We start from the raw sequence: 21,140 nt of genomic DNA, 5'->3' as shown, positions 1-21,140 counted from the left end.
TTTTATTATTTTTAAACGTTAAATTGTATTATTTTTTAAACATTAAAGAAATGACCAAGATATTTAAGCCAATACAGCGAAACTCCGAGGTATAAAGTTACAAGTTATTTGTATTGTTATTTTGGTTTTACGGGCGTTTGCCATAAACACTCGCTAAAACAAAGCTATTAGCTGGAATATAAAGGTGACTTAATTAAGTGCATATTCCAGAAAAAGACAATGACGGCATTGGGATATTTCGAAACTTTTACACTGTGACAGCTTTTTGTTGGTCGAACTATGACAACGCAAAGACGAGTTCCTGAAATTGAAGTAAGTAGAAATAATTTTGAAATCGGCATGCACGAAAAATGTTATGTTACTGTTTTGAGGCGTGCTTAGTATTTAGGTTATCTGTCGTGAGATGTTTGCGATGAAAGTTAAAGCGAAATCCTTAAAATTACGATCAGTAATTGCAACGCGACTAAGTTAACCGAGAATATACAGATCACAGAATCTACCAGTTTATATACGTTTTTATTTTTAAATCTAATTTACCTGTTTTGCCGTGAAATGTTCGCTGTTTCAATATATGTTTAAGGCGCATACCAGGAAATTTTTTTAGAATATTGCACAAATTGTCTATAATTCATAATTAGTATTCAACCAGAGGGACGTTTTCTCGAATCTTCCTAGTTTTTAAGCAAATTAAATTTCTACATCATTTGAATTTTTATAAAGTATTTCGCTCCTGGGAGGAAGACCTTTTTTAAAGCATTTTTCAACCAAACATCAGTACCAGAAATGCCCCGCGACGAAAGAAATAATTATTCTTTTGAACAGGGCAAAACACCAAAGTTTTCTTTTTCAACACTTCCGTTTAATCAGCATTCAAACTTTTAACATTTAAAACAGTACGCTGGGAAATAAAAAAATCCATTTTAAAATCTTATTGTTATTTTAAGCGTGAAATTTACATTTCTTGTTTTATTGCGTTTATTTATTTATTTTTTTTTCGTATTTTGCCGACGAAAGTCAAACACAAACTTTTCATAACAAAGAAAAAGAACGCAAAATAATAGAAAGTGAAAAATTAAGAATTTTAGGCAGCAATTAACAGTTTTATTGTTTTCGGGAATCGTTTGTTTTAACTGAAAATCCCTGATCTGAACACGAATTCGTTTTCAACCAGTTTGCACAACTCGCGTGCATGGTGTAATGTATATTTTTCGGCTAAACCAACATATCAATTTATTTTAAATCATTTCTCTTCTTATCGATTTGTATATAAAACTTTAACTTAACACAAAGAAGGAAAATTAAAAATTTCAGTCGGTCAATTAGCAGGTTGTTCGCATTTTCTTTAAGCTTTGCCGCCTTTGTCTATGGAGACCAAAATTTTAATGAGTTGTTTATCTTTTGTGTTTATAACTATAGTTCAACAGAAGCCAGAATAAAACACTGAAATTTTAGTTCGTTTTTGCTTCACAACACAAATCTTCCCAATACATGTTTATTGAGTTTTTGTTGCATACATTCATCTTGATGGAAATGTGAAATGAATGTACTCTTTCAATGCCAGACATGAAATTAAATACATTATCTATTCTGTTGTTCAATTATATTAAATGTAGCTATTTACCAACGTAATTGTGTCAAAACTTTAATATTTCAAAGCCATATTCGGCCGGAAGAATGGAGATTGTGTAAATTCTTGAAACGTACATGTCCAACGTTTGATGTTTCGGCATCCGACCAAATTAATGTAAGCAAAAGCATCAAGTTTATTTCACCTAGCTACTGGCGGATGTACAATCTGCTTGAGTTACGGAAAATTGAAAAGTCCGGGAGGTGGCCTCTTTTTTTCCAATGTCCGTATAGGCAATCACAGCGCTAGAATTTGATCATGTGACGAAATCAGTAAGCAAAACAGTCCACCAAAAAGGTTTTCCGGCTGCGGGAGACTAAAAAAAGAATGGAATTGTCAGTGCTTATTCAACATCATGATATATAAGAATGGGATGAAAGATTGAAATACATAACTTTATTGGCAAGACAGCATGGTAATCTAAACCAGCGAATGATAAAGGTGAGCGTGTCTGTTAAAATTTATTTGGGTATATAACTATATTGCTGTTATTTCCAAAACTTCCATTGATTTGTCTTTTTTCGAAGAATACTTTTTTTACACAAGAAGTAAAATTCAAAATTCATTATTAAAAAAAGACTGTGGCACACTTCAGCCGCCAGAGACGCGTTGGATATGTTTTTGCGTCGCAGCGAATTAAAGAAAATCCTGTCGAAATTTGACAAGTTTCCTCAATGAAGCAATAACATTCCAGCCTCAACCTCGATGCCGATTTTATCTAAACGCCCAGGAGAAAAACATTGGGAGAAAAAAGTTAAAAAAACCAGTTGTTTTGTATTTTATTTGGGATTTGTCAACGTCTACAATTTTGAAAAGCAAAATTGAATTCGGCGTCGTTGGATATCGTCGCATGGTAAAAAAAAATACATCAATTGTTTTGATCAATTTAAAACCATATACATTGTCCTGTTGGCTTAAAGTTCATAAAAAAAAACAGATAGAAAAAATGTAAACAAACGCTGAAAACCTCCCTAAAATTGGTAGAAGTAGTCATATTCGGCCGGAAAAAAAGAATGTGAAAAGGGTGAATTCACCGAATGTGAAAGGGAGAATTATCGAAAAACATTATTTTCTGTTGTTAGTATAATAACTAATAAAAAAGGCTTTCTTACATTTCGATGTTGATAACATCATTGTCTATGAAACAGATTTGGTTTTACCTAGGTGTGAATGTAAATAAGTGAACAATGAGCCAACAAACCAATAATTCAACTCTTAACGTGCAAACTAATCCGCAATCCGTGGGAAACTATTTACTTGACAACACATCGAAACACAGGAAAAATGTCTGTTATATGTTTAGGATCTTTTGAGATTTTAAGCCAATAGTCAAACTGATTTTATCCGTGCAAGAAAAAAAAATTCCTGTTATATTTTTCACTGATTAACTTTCACACTGCAACGAATCTATCACTTCTCCCTTAATACTGATATTAGCAACATCGAAACGTCGGACAACATTAATAATATATTATAAGTACTCAGTATATTAGTTGATGAAAAGTAGAAGTATATTTTTTCTACTAAAGCTAGCTTTTTAGCAAACCGTTAATTAGAACTGTTCTTAAAACAAATGCTAACATAATATTGAATAAATTGGAGTTTTCTAGAACTTTGTAATAGAGCAACAGAATGTGATGTTTAACAATTGGTGGAAGTGTCGGGGTAAATATCCACCACATTCACCGAAACTGAGGTGAATAACTGTTTTAGTATATACTACACAAGTTGAATAACAAGCGGACTAGAACAATACTATCGAAAACCAAAGATACACGGGAAGCTATTTTGTTTCTCTTTAGCTGCTTGCAGGTGAATAGTACCTTGCTAATGACCTCCGAGTTGACCAATCAGAGTGCACGAAGAGCAATATTCAATTGTGTGGTATATACTAACACTAAATATTGGCACTGCCGATTGACTCCGAGAGAGTTAAAAAATAAATTTATTGTTCAGTTCCATCAACTTCCTATCCTTTTCTCTGATGGCTTCATGCAGAGAAATGTAGATAGAATGCTGTAAACACTAAAAGCCTTTGTGGAACTGATTGTAGTGATCACAGCTTGTTTCAGGATGTCTGAGGAAAGAACTCTCGTCTGAGAATGAAAACACCATTTTCTTTTGTAGTATGCCGTCAAAAAAATGTTTCAAACATCGATCGACGTTAATTTGCATTTTGATTGCATTCATCTGTTATTTATCCTCTAACACTGTAAACACATGAAACCTAAAGGAAACTTCATGTCAATGTTAATGTTTTTCACGCAGCAATGAAGGAACTGGAAATTGCTCTATGCCTCTTCATGTTTCTAAGGTTTATTGGAGAAAAAACCTCTTTTGGAAGTGAACTGGGAATTCAAAGGGAAGAAGGCAAACGGTTTGCTTTTTTTCGTGAAGTCAAGCAAGGTAAGTGACAAATTTAGGTGTTGATTCTGTTCTGGCGGGTGAATTGACAGTAAAACTTGGACAATCAAACTTTCAGGAAAAAAAACTTGGGAAAGGTGAACGAGAACTTATTCTACATGATAAGGCCAAGTAAAAAAACTGTTTAATACCGAGAAAGCTACAGATGGTTTCCAAAAGGTCCGATAAAGCCGAATACAAACACATGCCACACACAACCACATTTCAATATGACGACCCATAACAAGATCAGGGTCGCGCCCTTTATTGCGCATACCTAACAAACTGCTGACAATACATTACAAAAACAAATATTTCTCGTCCGGATTTATAAAAAAAAAAAAGACAGCAGGAGACGCTTTTTTACTATTTATTTTTCATTATTTTGTTGCATTCCCAACCTGTGTTGTTCGAATATCGTTGTTTTTCCTCCATCGTCGAACTATCCTGAAGGGAACTTGCAAAATAAATCCTGCAAGGTAAATGATCTTTCCAGTATGGACCTAGGGCACTGAGGCTTAAAAAATTTGGCTTGAGTTCGTATTAAAACGCAGACAAGCTAGAGCCATATCTTACAGACGTTTCAACCACGTCCGAAGTGAAAGTAACGCCTGTTGGTTTTTGTTCGTTCCATCTTTTTCAATAACAAACAATTATAATAAAAAAGCTGAGTCGGATAAAAAAATTGAAGAGGGTAGGGACGTTTTTAGACTTTGTTTAGACCACAGATCATAAGAAAACTGGATCACTAAAGACGTCCTTCAATCCAAACGAAGTAGAAATTTTATATATAGGGCCGATTTACCCAGTACAAAAGTCATACGACATGCTAACCATGTACAAGCGCGAGCATCTGTCGTCAGGATGCTGTAGGTTGATTTACAGGAAGCGACTCGTGTTGTAGTCATGGTGCAAGCGTGTCGCATGCGATAATCATCAGCAACGTCGTACCGTCAAATTCGCCCCATAAGGTTCTGGTAGGGAAGCACCTTTCCTAAACGGTAATAATAGATATGGTACTTTGACAGCAGTTCTGAACCCACAATCTTCGTTGACCTTCTAACGTGTCGAAAAGATTTTTGTTTCTGCGTAGAGGAGTTGAATTTGAGAGCATCAAACACAAATATATCTAGTGGCAGGGTCGAAGATTTGAACCCGGGAACTCCGGATTGCAAAACAATGCCCTAACCACTGGGCCACTCTGCCTTGAAAGAAGTGCATTCCTTTTTTTTTTTCCAATAGGTGCAGTTCTAGAAGGTCATGTGATATCTACGTATTTGGTCTTCTCCGAACTGGATTGTTTGCATAAATGTCTGTCGTGTTCTAAATGTGCGTCATTCAACTTTCAACTCTTCGATTCGGGTTTGCGTCACATTTGTCAGCTGAATGACGTGACCCAGTCGTTATCTGGTCACGCACTTACATTTCGCGATGGGTTCTCTTATCACGAACCAGTCGTATTGTTAAACGAGGTAAGAGATGAAGTTAACTTGATCTTGATGAGGAGAAAAATGTGATTAATACTGGCCTTTAAGAGGCCGATTGAAGAGGCGGGGTGTTCGAGGGGGGGGGGGGGGGAGGGGCAGGATTTTGCAGGGATATGAAAATAGTAACTAAACTGGTGCGGTTTTGAATGAAATAACAACGCAAGTCAATGGTGTGAAATTCCACAGTGTATCACTCAAATATATACATTGCCAGCACTCAACCGACAATAAGTTTCTCGTAGTTCCATCTGTAAATCTCACAGAATTACATGTATGTTTTCCTCCCTGCAAGAGACAATAACTAAATAACCGAAACCTCAATAACCTATCTACGGATTTAACCCTTGGGGGGGAGGGGGTGCCACCACACCCTGAAGGTTTTTAACCTCCCCTCCCCTCCCCTCCCCTCCCCCGCCCCCTTCTCTTGTACCAAGGTGGGGAATGGTTTTGTTTGTACGTCCGAAGGTTAATTAATTTGTTAATATATATAGTTGCAGGGACAAGATCGTCCCTCAGGCATTATAGACGACGTTCAAAATCCTGCTGCATCTACAACTGAAGGTTAGTTAAGTAGAAAAGCTGTTGTGAAAAAAAAAATAAATGAAAAATGAAAAAAAAAATGAAAACGAAAAATGGAAAAAGAAAAAAACAAAATCTACTTATTTCTATTTCATATTTTTATTATAAATGCGCCTTTTGTCAATCAGAGAGCACATTCAGGGTATGTTTTCTTACGGGAGTGTCTACCAGTAATAATTTTCCCTGAGCGAAATTAACGTAACTTGAAGCCTGCCTTTTGGGGGGGTGGCACTCAAAAAAAATGTTTTGGATGAGTGAGACTCCGCACCTATGCCCAACCCCTTACCCTTTTATATATCATTTTGACAGAAAACGCACCCATTTCTTATACCTTTTACTCAAAAAAGGTACCCCTTTCATATACCGAAAAGACATGACATATACCTTAAACAGGTGCGCCATAAGGTGCGTCTGTTTGAAATGTTTTTATAGAAGGCCCTTTAAATACCTAAATGACCAATTTCCCTACCCTTTCAAATACTTTAACTTGTGAAATCCCTACCCTTTTATATATCTAAAGCATGAAAAAGGTACCTCTTTCGGGCGGAGCCTCCCCGTATAGGACATTATAGGGAGTAACCCATCCGGGGCTTGTATTCATGGTATCAATCAAAGTCAAAACAATCTAAGTAACTGCATTGCAGCTTGCTTCGATGGAGGCTTGTTACTCACAAGTAATCCATCTTCAAAAAGATGTGTAGAATTCACATTTTATTACAATAGAAACGGTAGCCAAGTGTTATTTTGACTACACATAAAAAATCGTGCTACTGCACGAGCTGCGGGCATAGTCCTTCCCCTTTTAATCAAACGCGAGATTTTTTCTTATGTCCTGAGCTAAATACAGTTTAATTGGGGCGAAATTATTTTATAAAAAAGACACAAGCGTCTAATTCTCCTAAACTCGCCATATAATTCAAGCACGCAAACTAATATCTAGACCATTATAAAACTACTTATAAATATTCACCTTCCATCCGATTCCGCAGAAACATCATCGATGACGTCACCAGCTCTGTTGGCCCCCTCTTCGTCCTCTATTGTCGAATTACCGATGACATCGTCACCTGTTTTAGATGTCTCTACGTCACCGATGATGGCGTCAGCAATATACCCAGTGACATCACCAACAGCGCTTTCAGCCACGTTACCGATGACGTCGCCAGCTATTTTAGATGTTTCTACGTCACCGATGATGGCGTCAGCAATATACCTAGTGACATCACCTACGTTACCAACAGCGCTTTCAGACACCTTACCGATGACGTCATCAGCTATTTTAGATGCCTCTACGTCACCGATAATGACGTCGGAAATAAATTCCATGACATCACCTATGCAAATGCCGTCATCATCGACTAACTTATTAGCGTCTTCGTCAGTTGCACAAGTGGCAGGTATGGAACAGTTTGCTGCTTCCCTTTGCTTATTAAATCCAAAATGACAACTTTGCTCACTTATCAGACTGCGTATCTCTATTGTTGCGACTGACTGTCTAACTTACCACGTGTTGACAACTATCCTCGTAGCTCGTAGTTGGTAAAAGCGACGGTGAAATGATCCGGGCACAAAGAAAATTGTTGTACTTTAGATTATAAACAATTTTCATTCTAGAAGGTTTCAAGGACAACATTGCGTTCTTACACTCTCACGCATAAGACAACTAGCATGTGATACAGTACTTATAACAGAGATGCTATGCAAATCGGTTATTCTCCTATGAACGGCAAAATATCCCCATTAATTTGCGGTTCTGCAGTTTACCACTTCCTCCTGAATGTGCGTTTATTGCGAACGTAAAAAACTTTAACTTTTCCTAAGCGAAGTTGACTGAGACTCGCCACACTTAATGTCTCTTATCTGTTTTCAAAGCAATGACACAAAATCATGGGCTTGAGCAAACAAGCATGTAACAGGTATAGACTTATCTCAGTTTTACTTCTTTAATTTTAGACTGCATCAACGGCTGGCAACAATACAGAACTGGATGCATCAAATACTTTACCGCCTCTCTAACGAGATCGAAAGCACACCAACAGTGCGCGGGCTATAAAACGTCTAGCAACGTCCCGGGAAAGCTGGTCAAGATTCCTTCCAGCGCTGATAACGACCACCTTGTTAGCCTGGCTCCCCAAGCAGGTGTGTTCTTTAATGCACCATTGTGACCTTAACACTAAGGTGCTTTCATATACAAAGGGGCATGCTGCGGGGGCACGTCCCAGCTGTGGTTTTGTTCCCGCAACATATTCCTCCGCGTTTCAGGATCTTAATCTTTCAACTTACAAAGGGCACGGGAGTGGCTTGGGGAAAACGACTTCAAAATCCCTTTTGCCTCATGGCCCTCGCCAACTGAACCGATCATTGACCACAAGTATTGTGCAATAAGTAGTGTAGTATAAGTATTGTCTTGTAAGTAGTTTTGTAGGTAGTATATGTTTTCGTTTTGTAAGTAGTGTTCTTTGTGCTGCAAATAAAAAAAAATGACCACACATAATAGACAGTCACTAACGTTTCATCTACAGACTAAAAGTATAAGCCAATTTGTTTTGCACACTACTGTTAACTACTTTGCATTTGAAAAGCTACACTCTAGTATTTTACTTTGTATAAAACATTAATTTTTGGTAAAGATGTAGATGCAAGATCCTTTGAATTTACTTAGCGTAATTTACTTATGACAGTAATTTTATGCAGTAATTTTGGGTGGTTCTCTGGCATTTTGGAAACATTTTGAAGTCCAAGATGGCGGATCCAAGATGACGGCTGTTTTAACATCATGATGTAATTGTCACGTGACGTGACGTCCATATCCCACGTTACGTATACCAAAAAAAGATGTTTGAACATACAATACATCCTATAAGTTTCATTGTGATTGCTTAAATATTCTGGAAGTTACATAGGCCAAAAAAGCCCAGTCTGGATAGGGTTAAGACTGCATCAAATTGTCGCTTTGAAAGCATTCTTGATTTATTTTGATAACCTGAGTCCTTGTACGCGCTTGAATTATAATTTTAGTTTTATGTGCTTTCATTGCTTTCTGCCAGTCTGTTATTCGACAAAAGCGAAAAAAAAAGAAATATATCAATTCATAACAAATTTCTAAAGCAGAGTTTGTGGAACTAACCTTTATTTCCAATCCCTTTGTCAGTCGGTAAAGTTTGTTAAAACTTGCAAAGTTTTCGTGTAGTTTTTAACTTTCGCGATGAATGACTCCGGTCATAATTTGTTAGATTTCCACGTCAAAGAACTTTAAAATCGTTGAATACATTTTTTACCGTGACAGTTTGCCTTTTTCCTTTTCTTTCCTATGACTTTTGTAGCTTTGGAGAACTTTTAGCGTTTTTGTCGAGTCGATTCGCAGATTTTGTGTGTGGAGCTGGACCTGTGTTTAATTCTTTTAGCCGCTGTGATTGGTTTGCCAGCTTTTACCGCGTTATCCGAAGAACTTAATGAGAAAAAGCCATTTGATCACGAAATATAAAATAGATTCCTTTTTCTTTAACAAACTTTTTCCATAGCAGGGGTGGGGGGGAGGAGGTGACTCTATTGTTTCCAGTTGTTTATTCGTGACTGACTCATCACTGCCAGTATGACGTCAAACATGGAAACGCGCGAGCGATTCCCTCGGTTTTGTCAGATGAGCGGGATTAAATCGCGAGTACGACACAGCAGAGGTCCAGAAAGGCGTATTATTAGTGCTTATATCGGTATTGTTCGCTAATTATTTCCCAGTAGTTAGGTTTGATGCCTTAACTTTCTGAGTGTATGATCTGTTTCTGTTTTGTAGTGCTCGTTTTCCTGTAATTTGGTTATTATTTTTAACTCTTGAACGGGAAATAGGCGGGACCGCCATTTTGCTTTCGGGTCAAGCGAAGTCCATCAAAAACATCCACCTTTTCACCCAAACATGTTTCTCAAATCCGCTTCATAATAGAAGGTTTTACTCCTTGAATATTAACGATTAATCTCCGGAGCCTTCCGTGTCGCTTGAGTTAGCCAAACTTCATGTCTTTCCGTTCGAGTGCAAAGGTATAATTTTTATCCAGAACATGTCAACAACGCCGATCGCTGCTTCGCGATCCGATGTAGAATTCTTTTTCCATATATTTTTATTCGCATTCATTGGGTTATTATAATGTACTACTGTTGGTATCTGTGCAGTTCTGTTGTATTTTGGGGCTTTCCTTGCCGGGACGACTCTTAAATTTCATTAATTGCATACCTCCTGGAAAAAAAAAAGAAAAAGAAAAGCTTTCAACACGGGGTATTTCGAGTGCTTATATCGGTATTGTTCGCTAATTCTTTCCCAGTAGTTAGGTTTGATGCCTTAACTTTCTGTGTGTATGATCTGTTTCTGTTTTGTAGCGCCCGTTTTCCTGTAATTTGGTTATTATTTTTAACTCTTGAACGGGAAATAGGCGGGACCGCCATTTTGCTTTCGGGTCAAGCGAAGTCCATCAAAAACATCCACCTTTTTACCCAAACATGTTTCTCAAATCCGCTTCATAATAGGAGGTTTTACTCCTTGAATATTAACGATTAATCTCCGGGGCCTTCCGTGTCGCTTGAGTTAGCCGAACTTCATGTCTTTTCGTTCGAGTGCAAAGGTATAATTTTTATCCAGAACATGTCAACAACGCCGATCGCTGCTTCGCGATCCGATGTAGAATTCTTTTTCCATATATTTTTATTCGCATTCATTGGCTTATCATAATGTACTACTGTTGGTATCTGTGCAGTTCTGTTGTATTTTGGGGCTTTCCTTGCCGGGACGACTCTTAGATTTCATTAATTGCATACCTCCTGGAAAAAAAAAAGAAAAAGAAAAGCTTTCAACACGGGGTATTTCGAGTCGGGCACCCATCCAAGAGTTAACCCCGCCCGGCAAGCCTTAACTTTGGCCAGCTTTAATTGCACAAGCGCTTTCATTGTGGTTTGAACGAGGAAAAACGTGTTGTGCGAAATATACATGAGTTCAAATTCGTTGCCGCAAGACAAGTAGTAAAAAATTACCGATTAATAAAGTAGATTAATTGAGTAAAGTTATTCTGTATTGTTTTTCTATAATACCCAATGGAAGCGCAGACTCCATCCGACCTGGCTGAAGTTAAGTCCTGTCGCGCAAGGTTAACACCTGGATGGGTGACCAACTGGAATTACCGTGTAGCGCCTTTTTCCTCTTGATTGCTCCGATTTTCACCTTTAAGGGGAAAGACATGAAGATCCACGAATGCTGAAAGTCTGATACTGCACGTACATCAATAACCGTACATCCCGTGCCAAACCTCCTATTTCTGTTACAATAAATGTTAAATTCGCTGTGCAAGGACCCTCGAAAACTTGACCTGTTTACAGATTTCATCGATCATTCTACACTTTGCGGAGGTATTTCTGTTGATTTAAAAAAATGAATAAAACGTCTTATCTACCAAAAAATAGCAGAAGAGAGACGGTTGCATTCGCTAACAGCTCTGTATTATTGACTTGTGAAGGAAGGTAACGGAGTAAAATACCACATTCTTGACTCGTTTCTCGATTGACGCTTGCCCGCCATCTTTAATATCACTCATGCGAAGCGTGACGTCATACTGGCAGTGATGATTGAACCAATATTTTCCTTAGAGACTCCCCCCCCCCCCCCTGTAAATCACGAGCCGACAGGCAATATCACAAACAATATCACATTAAAGTACTACTTAATAGCTTTTCTTTGAATGGTCAAACACTTGGGATACATCCCCAGACTAAAAAGTTAGAACCACCTCGTACAGCATAATTAACAGTTCCACATGAAAGTACTGCTCAATTGCTTTCATTTGAATGGTCACTCAATAGGGGTTCATTCACAAACGCAAAGGCGATATAAGCACGTTAACTAACGCAGGGAAGGACCTTGAAATGAAGGGATATATCGAATCTCTTTTGCAGGGAGATACTACATTGGTCTGACTGACGGGGCTACCGAGGGCGTGTATCGATGGAAATGGAATAAAGATGACGCCACATTTTTTAACTGGATGTCAGGTTACCCACAGGAATACAACATTGAGAAGAATAGAGACTGTGTTGTGTTATACACCCACTCTGATTCTTTTTACAAGAAGTGGACTACTGTTGAGTGCAGCAATAGCTGGAGTTATATATGCGAGTGTGAAAGTGCGTGTTCCTGAACTATCAGTAACTGGTCGCAATGCAATAAGAAAGGAAGCCTCGAGCCAAGGGGCCCATACCACCGGAGCTTATCCCGGTTTCAATAGCATTAAGCGGCTAGGAATATCTGTACTCCCCCCTTGGATGAAATGCTAGTCCATCGCAGGGTACACCCCTTCCCCCAGCATTATTTCGCCGGTACCCATTTATACACCTGGGGGGAGAGAGGCGCTATGAGAGTAAAGTGTCTTTTCCAAGAACACAACACAGCCACCTCAGCCAGCCTCGACCCCGGACCGTTTAATCGGGAGTCCGGCGCGCTAACCATTAAAACAACGCGCCTCCCAACTGGTCGCAATAAGTCAAGGGGCCTAGAAGCAAACTTTGATTTAAGAATTAGTTAATGTTTTAGCGCACTCTCGAGCTATGGTGAAAAGTGGGTTGCCCTAATGAATAGTTCGCTGGACTCCGGATCGAGCGGTCCGTGTTCGAGCCCAGCGGGCAAGGGCACTGCGTTGTGTTCTTGGGTAAGACACTTTACTTTCGTATTGCCTCTCTCCTCTCAGGTGTATAAATGGGTACCGGCGAATTTAATGCTTTTGGGTAACCCTGCGATGGACTAGCATTCCATCCAGGGGAAGTAGAAATACTCCTAGTCGCTTTATGCTATTGAAACAGGGATATAGCTGCCTGATGAGCCACTTAGCTCGAATACAGACTTTACCCGTTATGGTGCCCGAGAAAAGTTTGGAGAACATGAAAGAAGTTTAAGAGTTGACCGAGGCGAGAATCGAAAGCAACTCTAGCTTCTAGGCGGCTCTCTAGACTTTTTTTTTTAATTTTTGTTTATTTATGCTTACAACAATGCTAACAACAATACAATACACACAAGAAAGGGAAAAAATAACAAGGTAAATATATAAATGAAACAAAAAGAAACGATGTATTACAAATCTCTACATCACTTAGCCATAAGAAAATAATAAGCACAAAAACGATAAAGGCGCAGGAAAAAAGGACGAAATCTATATGGTGGCAGAAAAATGTAGGGCTGTTGGTGACATTTCCAAGGCAAGTGGGGGTAGAAAGTGGAATGTCAGGGGATACAAGAGTTTTCTTTGGTTATTTGACCTTCTTAAATGAAATTGTTCAAAAGTTCTCATTTCTTCGGAGTAGTGGTTTTTGTTATCTGTTCTGTGTCATATGCAAGTTTAAGATATCGCCGAAAACCATCTATGTGGGGGATAGTTTCTTTTGTATGGCAAAGCCAAATAAAGTGTCTGGCAAGAAGGCAACAGAAATTGATTTGATTGTAATATTGAGATGAATCTGGTGTTAAACCCATAGCAACAGTGTACTCCAATGAATTGTTGTTTAGATTAATTTTGCACTGCGTCAGCCGTGATGTCACATCGGCCCAGAAGGATTCCGTTTTAGGGCATTTAGAGTCATTGTTAATTCCTATTTTATACAAGAAATCGTTTGTTGATATTCTTCGGTGCAAAAATTTAAATTGAAACTCTTTCAGACTGGTGCTTTTTGTGCACTTCGAAGCTAGCTGGTACGTCTCTTGCCATTCAATATCTTCAGCATTTGTGATGTCACATTCATTCATCCATTTCTGCTGGCTTTGGGTTGGAGCAGTTGATTTTTCGGCAACGAGTTTAGAATATGCAAGTCGGGTTGCACTTTGTGTTGTCATTAACTTAATAGAGAAGTTTACAAAATTACATTTGTGCGTGTTCCAGGTAGACTTGATTGTAGATACCAGGCCGTAATATCTTAAAGGACACCCATTGATATTGTATTTAGTTCTTAGTTCATCTAAAGACAGGAAGTTGTTTAAGTCATCTTTCAAATGTTTCACTTTTTTGATGCCCTTGTTAAACCATTCTTTGTAGAAAATAGGGCGGTTATCGATTCTAATTAGCGAGTTATACCATAAGGATTGATCAAGAAATTGTTTCTCAGAAATTATATTGTCTTCAAAATTTGTTTCTGACCAGATTGTCAAAACTTCTTTTATAAAACTATTTGAAGCTTTTGCAGTGCTGGTTATATCTTTCTTGTTGAGGTTTCCTGTGAGGGCTATTTTTCCTCCAAATGTTCCTAGTTCTAAGTCAAAGAAAAGTTTCCATTTTCCTTGGTTTTCAGTGTCAAGGTATTTCTTAATTCAAGTGACTTTTAGGAACTTACTGAAAGACTGAATATCTATCATTTTAAGACCCTCGTGAGGATAGTCGTTAATCATCACATCTCGTTTGATTTTGTCACCTTTTCCATTCCATAAAAATGTATAGAACAGTTTATTCGCTTCTTTGATTGCATTTAAATCTGTACGTAGCGGAGATAGCACGGAGACAAGTTGAGAGGCCGCTAGACTTTTCAATACTGTTATTTTGCCAATTAGTGTAAGTCTGCGGTATTTCCAGCAGTCAAGGACATTCCGAACTTTAGCTAATCGTTGTTTATAATAACATTATGGTCGCTTCATGGTCAACTGAAATTCGTACACCTTAGGATGTAACTTTATATTTTGGCCATTTGAAATTCCTTTCTGGAAATATTATATTGTCCTTGTCAGTGTTTGATTTCATTTTGGTTGACAAGGATGCCTTTGATATTTTTGTTTTCTCGGATTGCTTTAGCTAGTACTTCAACAGACAGAACGAAAAGATAGGGTGAGAGAGGGCATCCCTGTCTTACTCCTCTTTGAATTTCAAAGCAGTTGCTCGCCCATCCGTTGTTTAAAACGCAACTTTCCACATTACCGTAAAAGATATTCATCCAGTTAATGACGCCATCGCCAAATCCGAAATATCGAAGAGTTTTCCTCTGGGAGCACAATTTTAATGCGGTTCGCGATTGATTTTGCTTCTATTTTGTAATCACAGTTAAGAAGTGTTAAGGGTCTCCAATTTTTAAATAAAAAAGGCTCTGCATCTTTCTTAGGAATCAGTTTGATAATGCCTCTTCTTTGGGTTGTTGATAGCTGTCCAGATTCGTATGAATAGTTAAGCGCTCTGATGAGGGTAGTAGATATTTCTTTCCAAAAAACTTTATAAAATTCAGCTGGCAGTCCGTCGCTTCCCGGAGTCTTGTTCGGTTCCATACTTCGAAGGGCCTCTAGGCATTCTTTTTCTGTTAGATATCCTTCGCAGGTTTTCTGTTCATCTTAATTCTGTGAGAACTGTATCGTTCTCTTGCGAGAAAAAAAAAGAAATGTCCTTTGGATCTAGAACATTTACTTTAGATGTATACAAATTTTTGTAGAAGGTCACACATTCAGTTAATATCTCGTCATCGGTGGTAGCAAAATCGTTATCATTTGTTTTAAGTTGGCTTATTGTTTGTATTGACGTTTTTCAAGATTTAAGAAATATGTCGTGTTTTTCTCTCCTTCGTTGTATCATTTAGTTTTTGATCTTAGGATTGCACCTTTGGTGCGAAATTCTATTATTCTCTCAAGCTCACTCTTTTGTTCATCCAATTGCTGTTCGAGGTGTAAGTATTGCGTGTCTTGGTTATTAATATGTAAATTATCAATTTTCTCTTCAAGTTTGGCAATTGTTTCTTCTATTTCTAGCTCCCGCTGTTTAGTCATGTTTTTCTTAGTCTTTGCGTAATGGAGCGATTTCTCGCGCACTATGAGTTTTACCATTTCCCAAAGTAATGCGGGGTTTACTGAGTCATCATTTTTGTATTCTTCAAGAGTAACCGAAATGGTTTATTTAATTTGGTTGATATAATCGATTTCAGTTAGAAAGGATGTATTTAATTTCCAAAAACCCGGTCCCCTTGGATTTGAATGTAGTGATAAGCTTTATGTAATCATCGAATGGTCTGTTTTGTAACCTGTCATGATATTTGCAAGGATAGTGTTTCCAACTAAGCTTTGACTTACTAAGAAAAAATCCAATCTGCAATGAACATTTGGACGCCGCCGTCTCCATGTGTATCTATAGCTATCTGGATTTAAGATCCTCCAAACGTCTGTCAGATCTAGTTTTTGGCAGAACTCTTCAACAACTTTTAAACTATGTTGGTGCGTTTTAGCGACGTCGCCTTTTTTGTCTGTTTCTATATCGAGTACAAGATTGAAGTCTCCTCCTAAGATTATATCTGCACAGTCAAAATCTGATAGGTGATTAAAGAAATCCTGAAAGAACTCTGGTTTGTCTTCATTTGAAGCGTAAATGTTGCCAACGGTAAAACACCTTTCATTTGCTTTGATGTCACATATAATGAAACGTCCTAACGGATCAACAGACAGTGAACAGAGAGCCTTTGAATTTGCAAGTTGAAATTAGTGTTGAAAAGTATACATACTCCTGCTCTGTTACTACTGTAGGTGCTAAAAATTGTTTTGTAGCCCCATTCTGCAGCCCAGAGATCATTTGATTGCTCGATGCAGTGTTCTTGTAGCATATAAATTGAGAATTGTTTTCTTCGTAACCAATTAAACACCTCTCTACGTTTCGTGTTATCCCTGAGTCCCCTGACATTTAAAGAGGCTATTGTTAAAGCCATTGGGTTTTAAATATTCTCACATGCCTTGGTGTCACCTTCGGGATCCCGCAAGTTCTGCCCGTTTTATGGTAATCCGATTAAAGCTGAGTTGTCTAAATAAATAAAAAGAAACAGAGTAATTCAGTTTGAAAAAATAAATCGAAGCGGCCAAAAGAAGTGTTGCTAGATGCCTTCTACAAACGAGATCATCGAGTTTCACTGACGTTAAGTAAAAAAAAATACAAAAAACATAGAAAGCAGGGAAAACTCCAAGCAGATAACTAACAAAAAACAAACAAACACACGCTGTTCTAATAAAACTGATTCTCCACCAGGAGGAATAATGTAGCAAAAGCTATAGCTTGATCAAGGGAGGTGATATTCGCTAGCTTTGCCCTTCCCGCCTGCTTAGAAAAAACTAAAATACATATATATTATTTAAAGTAGAAGTATAAGTACGGGATAAACGTGTTTTACCAGAAATGCTGCTAAACAGTTACGTAATGTTTAATAAATGAGCAGCAGTGTTTTATCAAGTTTAAAACACGAGGCGCAGCCGAGTGTTTTAGACTTGATAAAACACGAACTGCGAATTTATTGAACGGCTTAAAAATCTTCTGATGTAGATCAACTCATTCTTGCACTAATATTTAGATTTGGGGTTATTTTGGCCTAGAAAATTCGACGCAAAGTTGAGCCGTGTCTTTATCAGATATAAAGACACTCATTAAACATTAATTTCTTTTGTATTTTCTTTATGAATTATTAATGAGTTTTTTAATCATCTTTATCGTTACTCATCTATATCGTCCGCTCTCCAGACTTCTTAAGTAACTCGATAGTGCACAGCTAAAAGCTTAAGCATGAACCAGTTGTTTACAACATTATTGAAAATAGTGTATTTGTAGTCAGGGGATGACATAGTTTGTTAAAGGTTTGTCACTGACTGTGTTTTTAATGTTATTGGACAACCAGGACAACCAGGCTTCCAAAAAGAGTCGCTTGTGGTAATTTGGCTCATGTCTAACTACATTGACGGCATTAAAATCCATGTGGTGATTATTTTCATGTACATGACAGGAGATTTTTGAGTCATGGTCGAACATGGCAACTGCCCGTTTGTGTTCCGCAATCCGGGTCTTTAATGATCGCTCCGTTTGACCGTAGTATAAAATTATGGTTGTTGCAATTGCTGCAATTACTGCAATTGATTTTGTAAACTACGCCTGATCTTGGGCAGTCAGCATCATTTTGAGTCTTTGGGCGCGGAAACAACTGTTCACAGTTTTAAGCAGTTTGTAGGCGACTTTGATCTCTTCTTGTCTCAAAATGCGGTCAATCTTTTCGGAAATGCCTTGAACATAAGGAAGTACCACGAAGCCATTTGCTGGTATATCTGTTTGTGGTTTTGACAGTGATCTCTCACACTTGTTGATAAAAGATGGTGGATAGTTGTTCTCGCGCAACACCGACTTCACTCTTTTTGTTTCTTTTCGTTTTCCTTCTTGTGTTGAAGGAATGCTCTTTGCTTTTCGTAGCAGTGTGCAAACTACGGATCTCTTATGACACACAGGGTGATGAGAATTGAAGTCAAGGTATCGGTCTGTATTTGTTGACTTCTTGTAGACATTCACGTCAATTCGTGTGCCACTCCTTTTTGTGATAGTATCCAAAAAGGGTAGTCCCTGCTCGTGGTGTCCTCAAGTTCAAAAGTGAATTGTATACTGGGATTTATGGAGTTTAAATGTTGATGGAACTCATTTACATGTTCCTTTCAGAGGCATACGTGACTATCATCCAAGTAGCGGAACCACCACTTAGGAGGGTGACGAGTTGTGGTGATCGCAATTTCTTCAATCTCCTCCATTGCAAGGTTAGCTATAACATGGCTGATCGGGGAGCCTATCGCACATCCAAAGATTTGTTTGTAGTAGATGTTATCGTGTTTTAAATAGTTTGCTTAAGAAAAAATTCTAATAGTTTCATGATGTTACTGGTGGGCATATTTGTGCGATCTGCTAGATGTCGATCTTGGTTGAGCCTCTCGTTTGTAGTGGTTAGAGCCAGATTCACAGGAATAGAAGTGAATAAAGACTTGACGTTAAAAGAGACCATTATCTCATCACTGGTGACGGACTGAGCTGTTCTTGACTGAAAATCTGCTCCTCCGGAGAGGAGATAGAATGGAAACCAGGTGCTTGGACACAGCGTATGTCGGGCTATGCTACTGGTGATGGGCCTGAGTGGTCTCTCAGGTTTGTTGATTTTTGGGAGACCATAGAAAGATGCTGGTGTTAAATTGTTGCAATGCAGCTTTTTGTAAAGCTCTGGTCCAATTTGGGATGTTCCAGCATTCTTTTCCTCTCTGATGTTAAGCAAAAGTTTGTTAAGGTCCCTTTCGACGATAGTTGTTGGATTTGATCTTGTGTCGGTTATTTTGGGTTGTCAGTGTATCCCAACATATTTTAACTCCTGTTGAGAGTGCAGTTCTTAAGAAAGGTCTCAACTTCTCCGTCACTCCGACAGAAGTTCCCGTTTCAGAAATATTATCTTCAGTGGAAACAGGTATCTACAAACTGAGTCAATTAGCGAAAGAGACAATACGCGTCTCTGTCAGTAACATCTTAAAATCTTGCAAAATGCCTGAAACGTCTAACGTGACAAGAGAGAAGAAAAACGCTTTGCACGACCTGAGGAGAACTGAGGATGTAACAACCGTTCCAGCCGATAAAGGTAAATCCATAGTTGTAATGGATAAGGAAGAATATCAAGAAAAAGTGTCTGTTTTGTTAAATGATACGAACACATATCTCAAAATAACAAAAGGCTCAGGCCCAAAGGCTCAAAATGATGCTGACCGCCCAAGATTGGGCGTAGTTTACAAAATCAATTGCACCAACTGTAATTTTGTATACTACGGTCAAACGGAGCGACCATTAAAGACCCGGATTGCGGAACACAAATTAAACGGGCAACTTATAACCGTGACAAAACCTCAACGGTGCAATTCCTACCAAGTTTGGAACTACACAGTTGAACATAAAATGAATATAGACAATTCATCACAAGGGACACACTGCTTATCAGAATATAGACAATTGTATGGGAATTTCTCGTTTGTTAGAACAAAATTAATTTCACTTGAGTGTCGAAAGTAATTTGCGTCTTCGTTGGTTTTGCATTACTACGTTTAGCCATTAGTTAACCCTTTTCAGACTGAATTTTTTTTAGACAGAAAATGGTTCTCAGGGCTACAAAACAAAATACTTTTATCAAGAAGTACACTTTGCAGTAATATACACATGTTATATATGGTTAGAAAGCCTATAAAATTCTGAACATTTTTTGACCCAAAACATAAACAAATAATTTATATCCGTCTCCATAGTAACCGATAAACATACATAATTTATGCAAATATGCAAATTAAAATAAAAACTTTTAGGTTTGAACGAGTTTTCTCAAGATGTTTTACATTTTCTTCTGGGAAATGTATATATCATCAAAAAGGCTATTATATATGTTATTCATTTAGCACAATCATTTAGCCAACAGCGATTTCCTATATACAAAATAATGTGACTTTCACTCTAGTATAACATAGGGAGAAACACGTGGTAGCAGCTCCGAGGACAGCTTCCAGTGAGCTTCGAATCGAACATGTCAATTTAACTTGGCCAAAATGTTCAAACAACCATTTTTAAACTTCGTCTAATACATTAAAGAAAATAAACAATGAATTCTTAGCTCTATCTCCTATTCTAGCAGCGAAGACCTGTGACATGGTGGCAAAGGTTGAATCGATCCTTCAGAGAAACGTCCGTCTCACGAAATAAATGAACAACGAGCCAGATACAGTTTCCACGATCGTCAAAATCGTCTTCCAAGCTTTCTTCGTCCTCAAGATCACTTCTAGCCCGCAAAAACATTTCTAAAGCTTGTTCAGTATTAAAATAATCTGACGCCATGCCTTTCCACAGATGTAAACAAACGTAGAACGACGAAACGGCGAAGAGAAATTGGGAATTTTCTTGAAAGTAAAATGGCCGACTCTATGTTTATGTAATTGGATAACCGCTGTATAGTTTTCCCCGTCACTGCAGCTTCATACAAGCAAAAATAACCTGTGTAGGGGAGGGAAAAATGTTTCGACTCTGACGGGGTCGAATTCGACCCCACTCGTCCGAAAAGGGTTAAAGAAAAAAAATCTCACGCTACCTTCCTAACTAACTGCAATCACAAGTAAAACCAAAACCAAACGCGACAGGCCCGCACGCGTTTTTCTATACTTTGAGCCCAACATACATGTAATTACTTCTTGTTTTAGTTTCATTGGTTCAGTGGAATGTCTTCGTCTTTTGTAATTGGCAAGACTGATTTAA

At 38.1% G+C, this 21,140-nt stretch overlaps 1 protein-coding gene across 2 annotated transcripts; it reads left to right on the top strand.

Annotated features, from left to right (window-relative positions):
* The first annotated feature begins 223 nt into the window (after positions 1 to 223).
* Positions 224 to 13,743, top strand: LOC144629068 (uncharacterized). 2 transcript variants are annotated; one of them, XM_078487240.1, is made up of 7 exons: positions 224 to 312; positions 3,896 to 4,033; positions 5,273 to 5,502; positions 6,009 to 6,078; positions 7,086 to 7,493; positions 8,050 to 8,235; positions 12,028 to 13,743. In XM_078487240.1, exons 2-7 carry the CDS (start codon positions 3,898 to 3,900, stop codon positions 12,267 to 12,269), a joined length of 1,272 nt encoding a protein of 423 aa, XP_078343366.1. In that variant the 5' UTR covers positions 224 to 312; positions 3,896 to 3,897; the 3' UTR covers positions 12,270 to 13,743. The 2 variants fall into 2 exon arrangements, with proteins under 2 accessions (XP_078343366.1, XP_078343365.1); XM_078487239.1 differs by lacking the exon at positions 224 to 312 and adding an exon at positions 1,788 to 2,068.
* The last annotated feature ends 7,397 nt before the right edge of the window (positions 13,744 to 21,140 follow it).

This window comes from Oculina patagonica, chromosome 10, assembly GCF_052425735.1.
Source record: "Oculina patagonica isolate OP01 chromosome 10, crgOcupat, whole genome shotgun sequence".
NCBI classification, from domain to species: Eukaryota; Metazoa; Cnidaria; class Anthozoa; order Scleractinia; family Oculinidae; genus Oculina; species Oculina patagonica.
The sequence above is the reverse complement of the archived record's forward strand: the minus strand, read 5'-3'. Positions and strand labels throughout refer to the sequence as shown.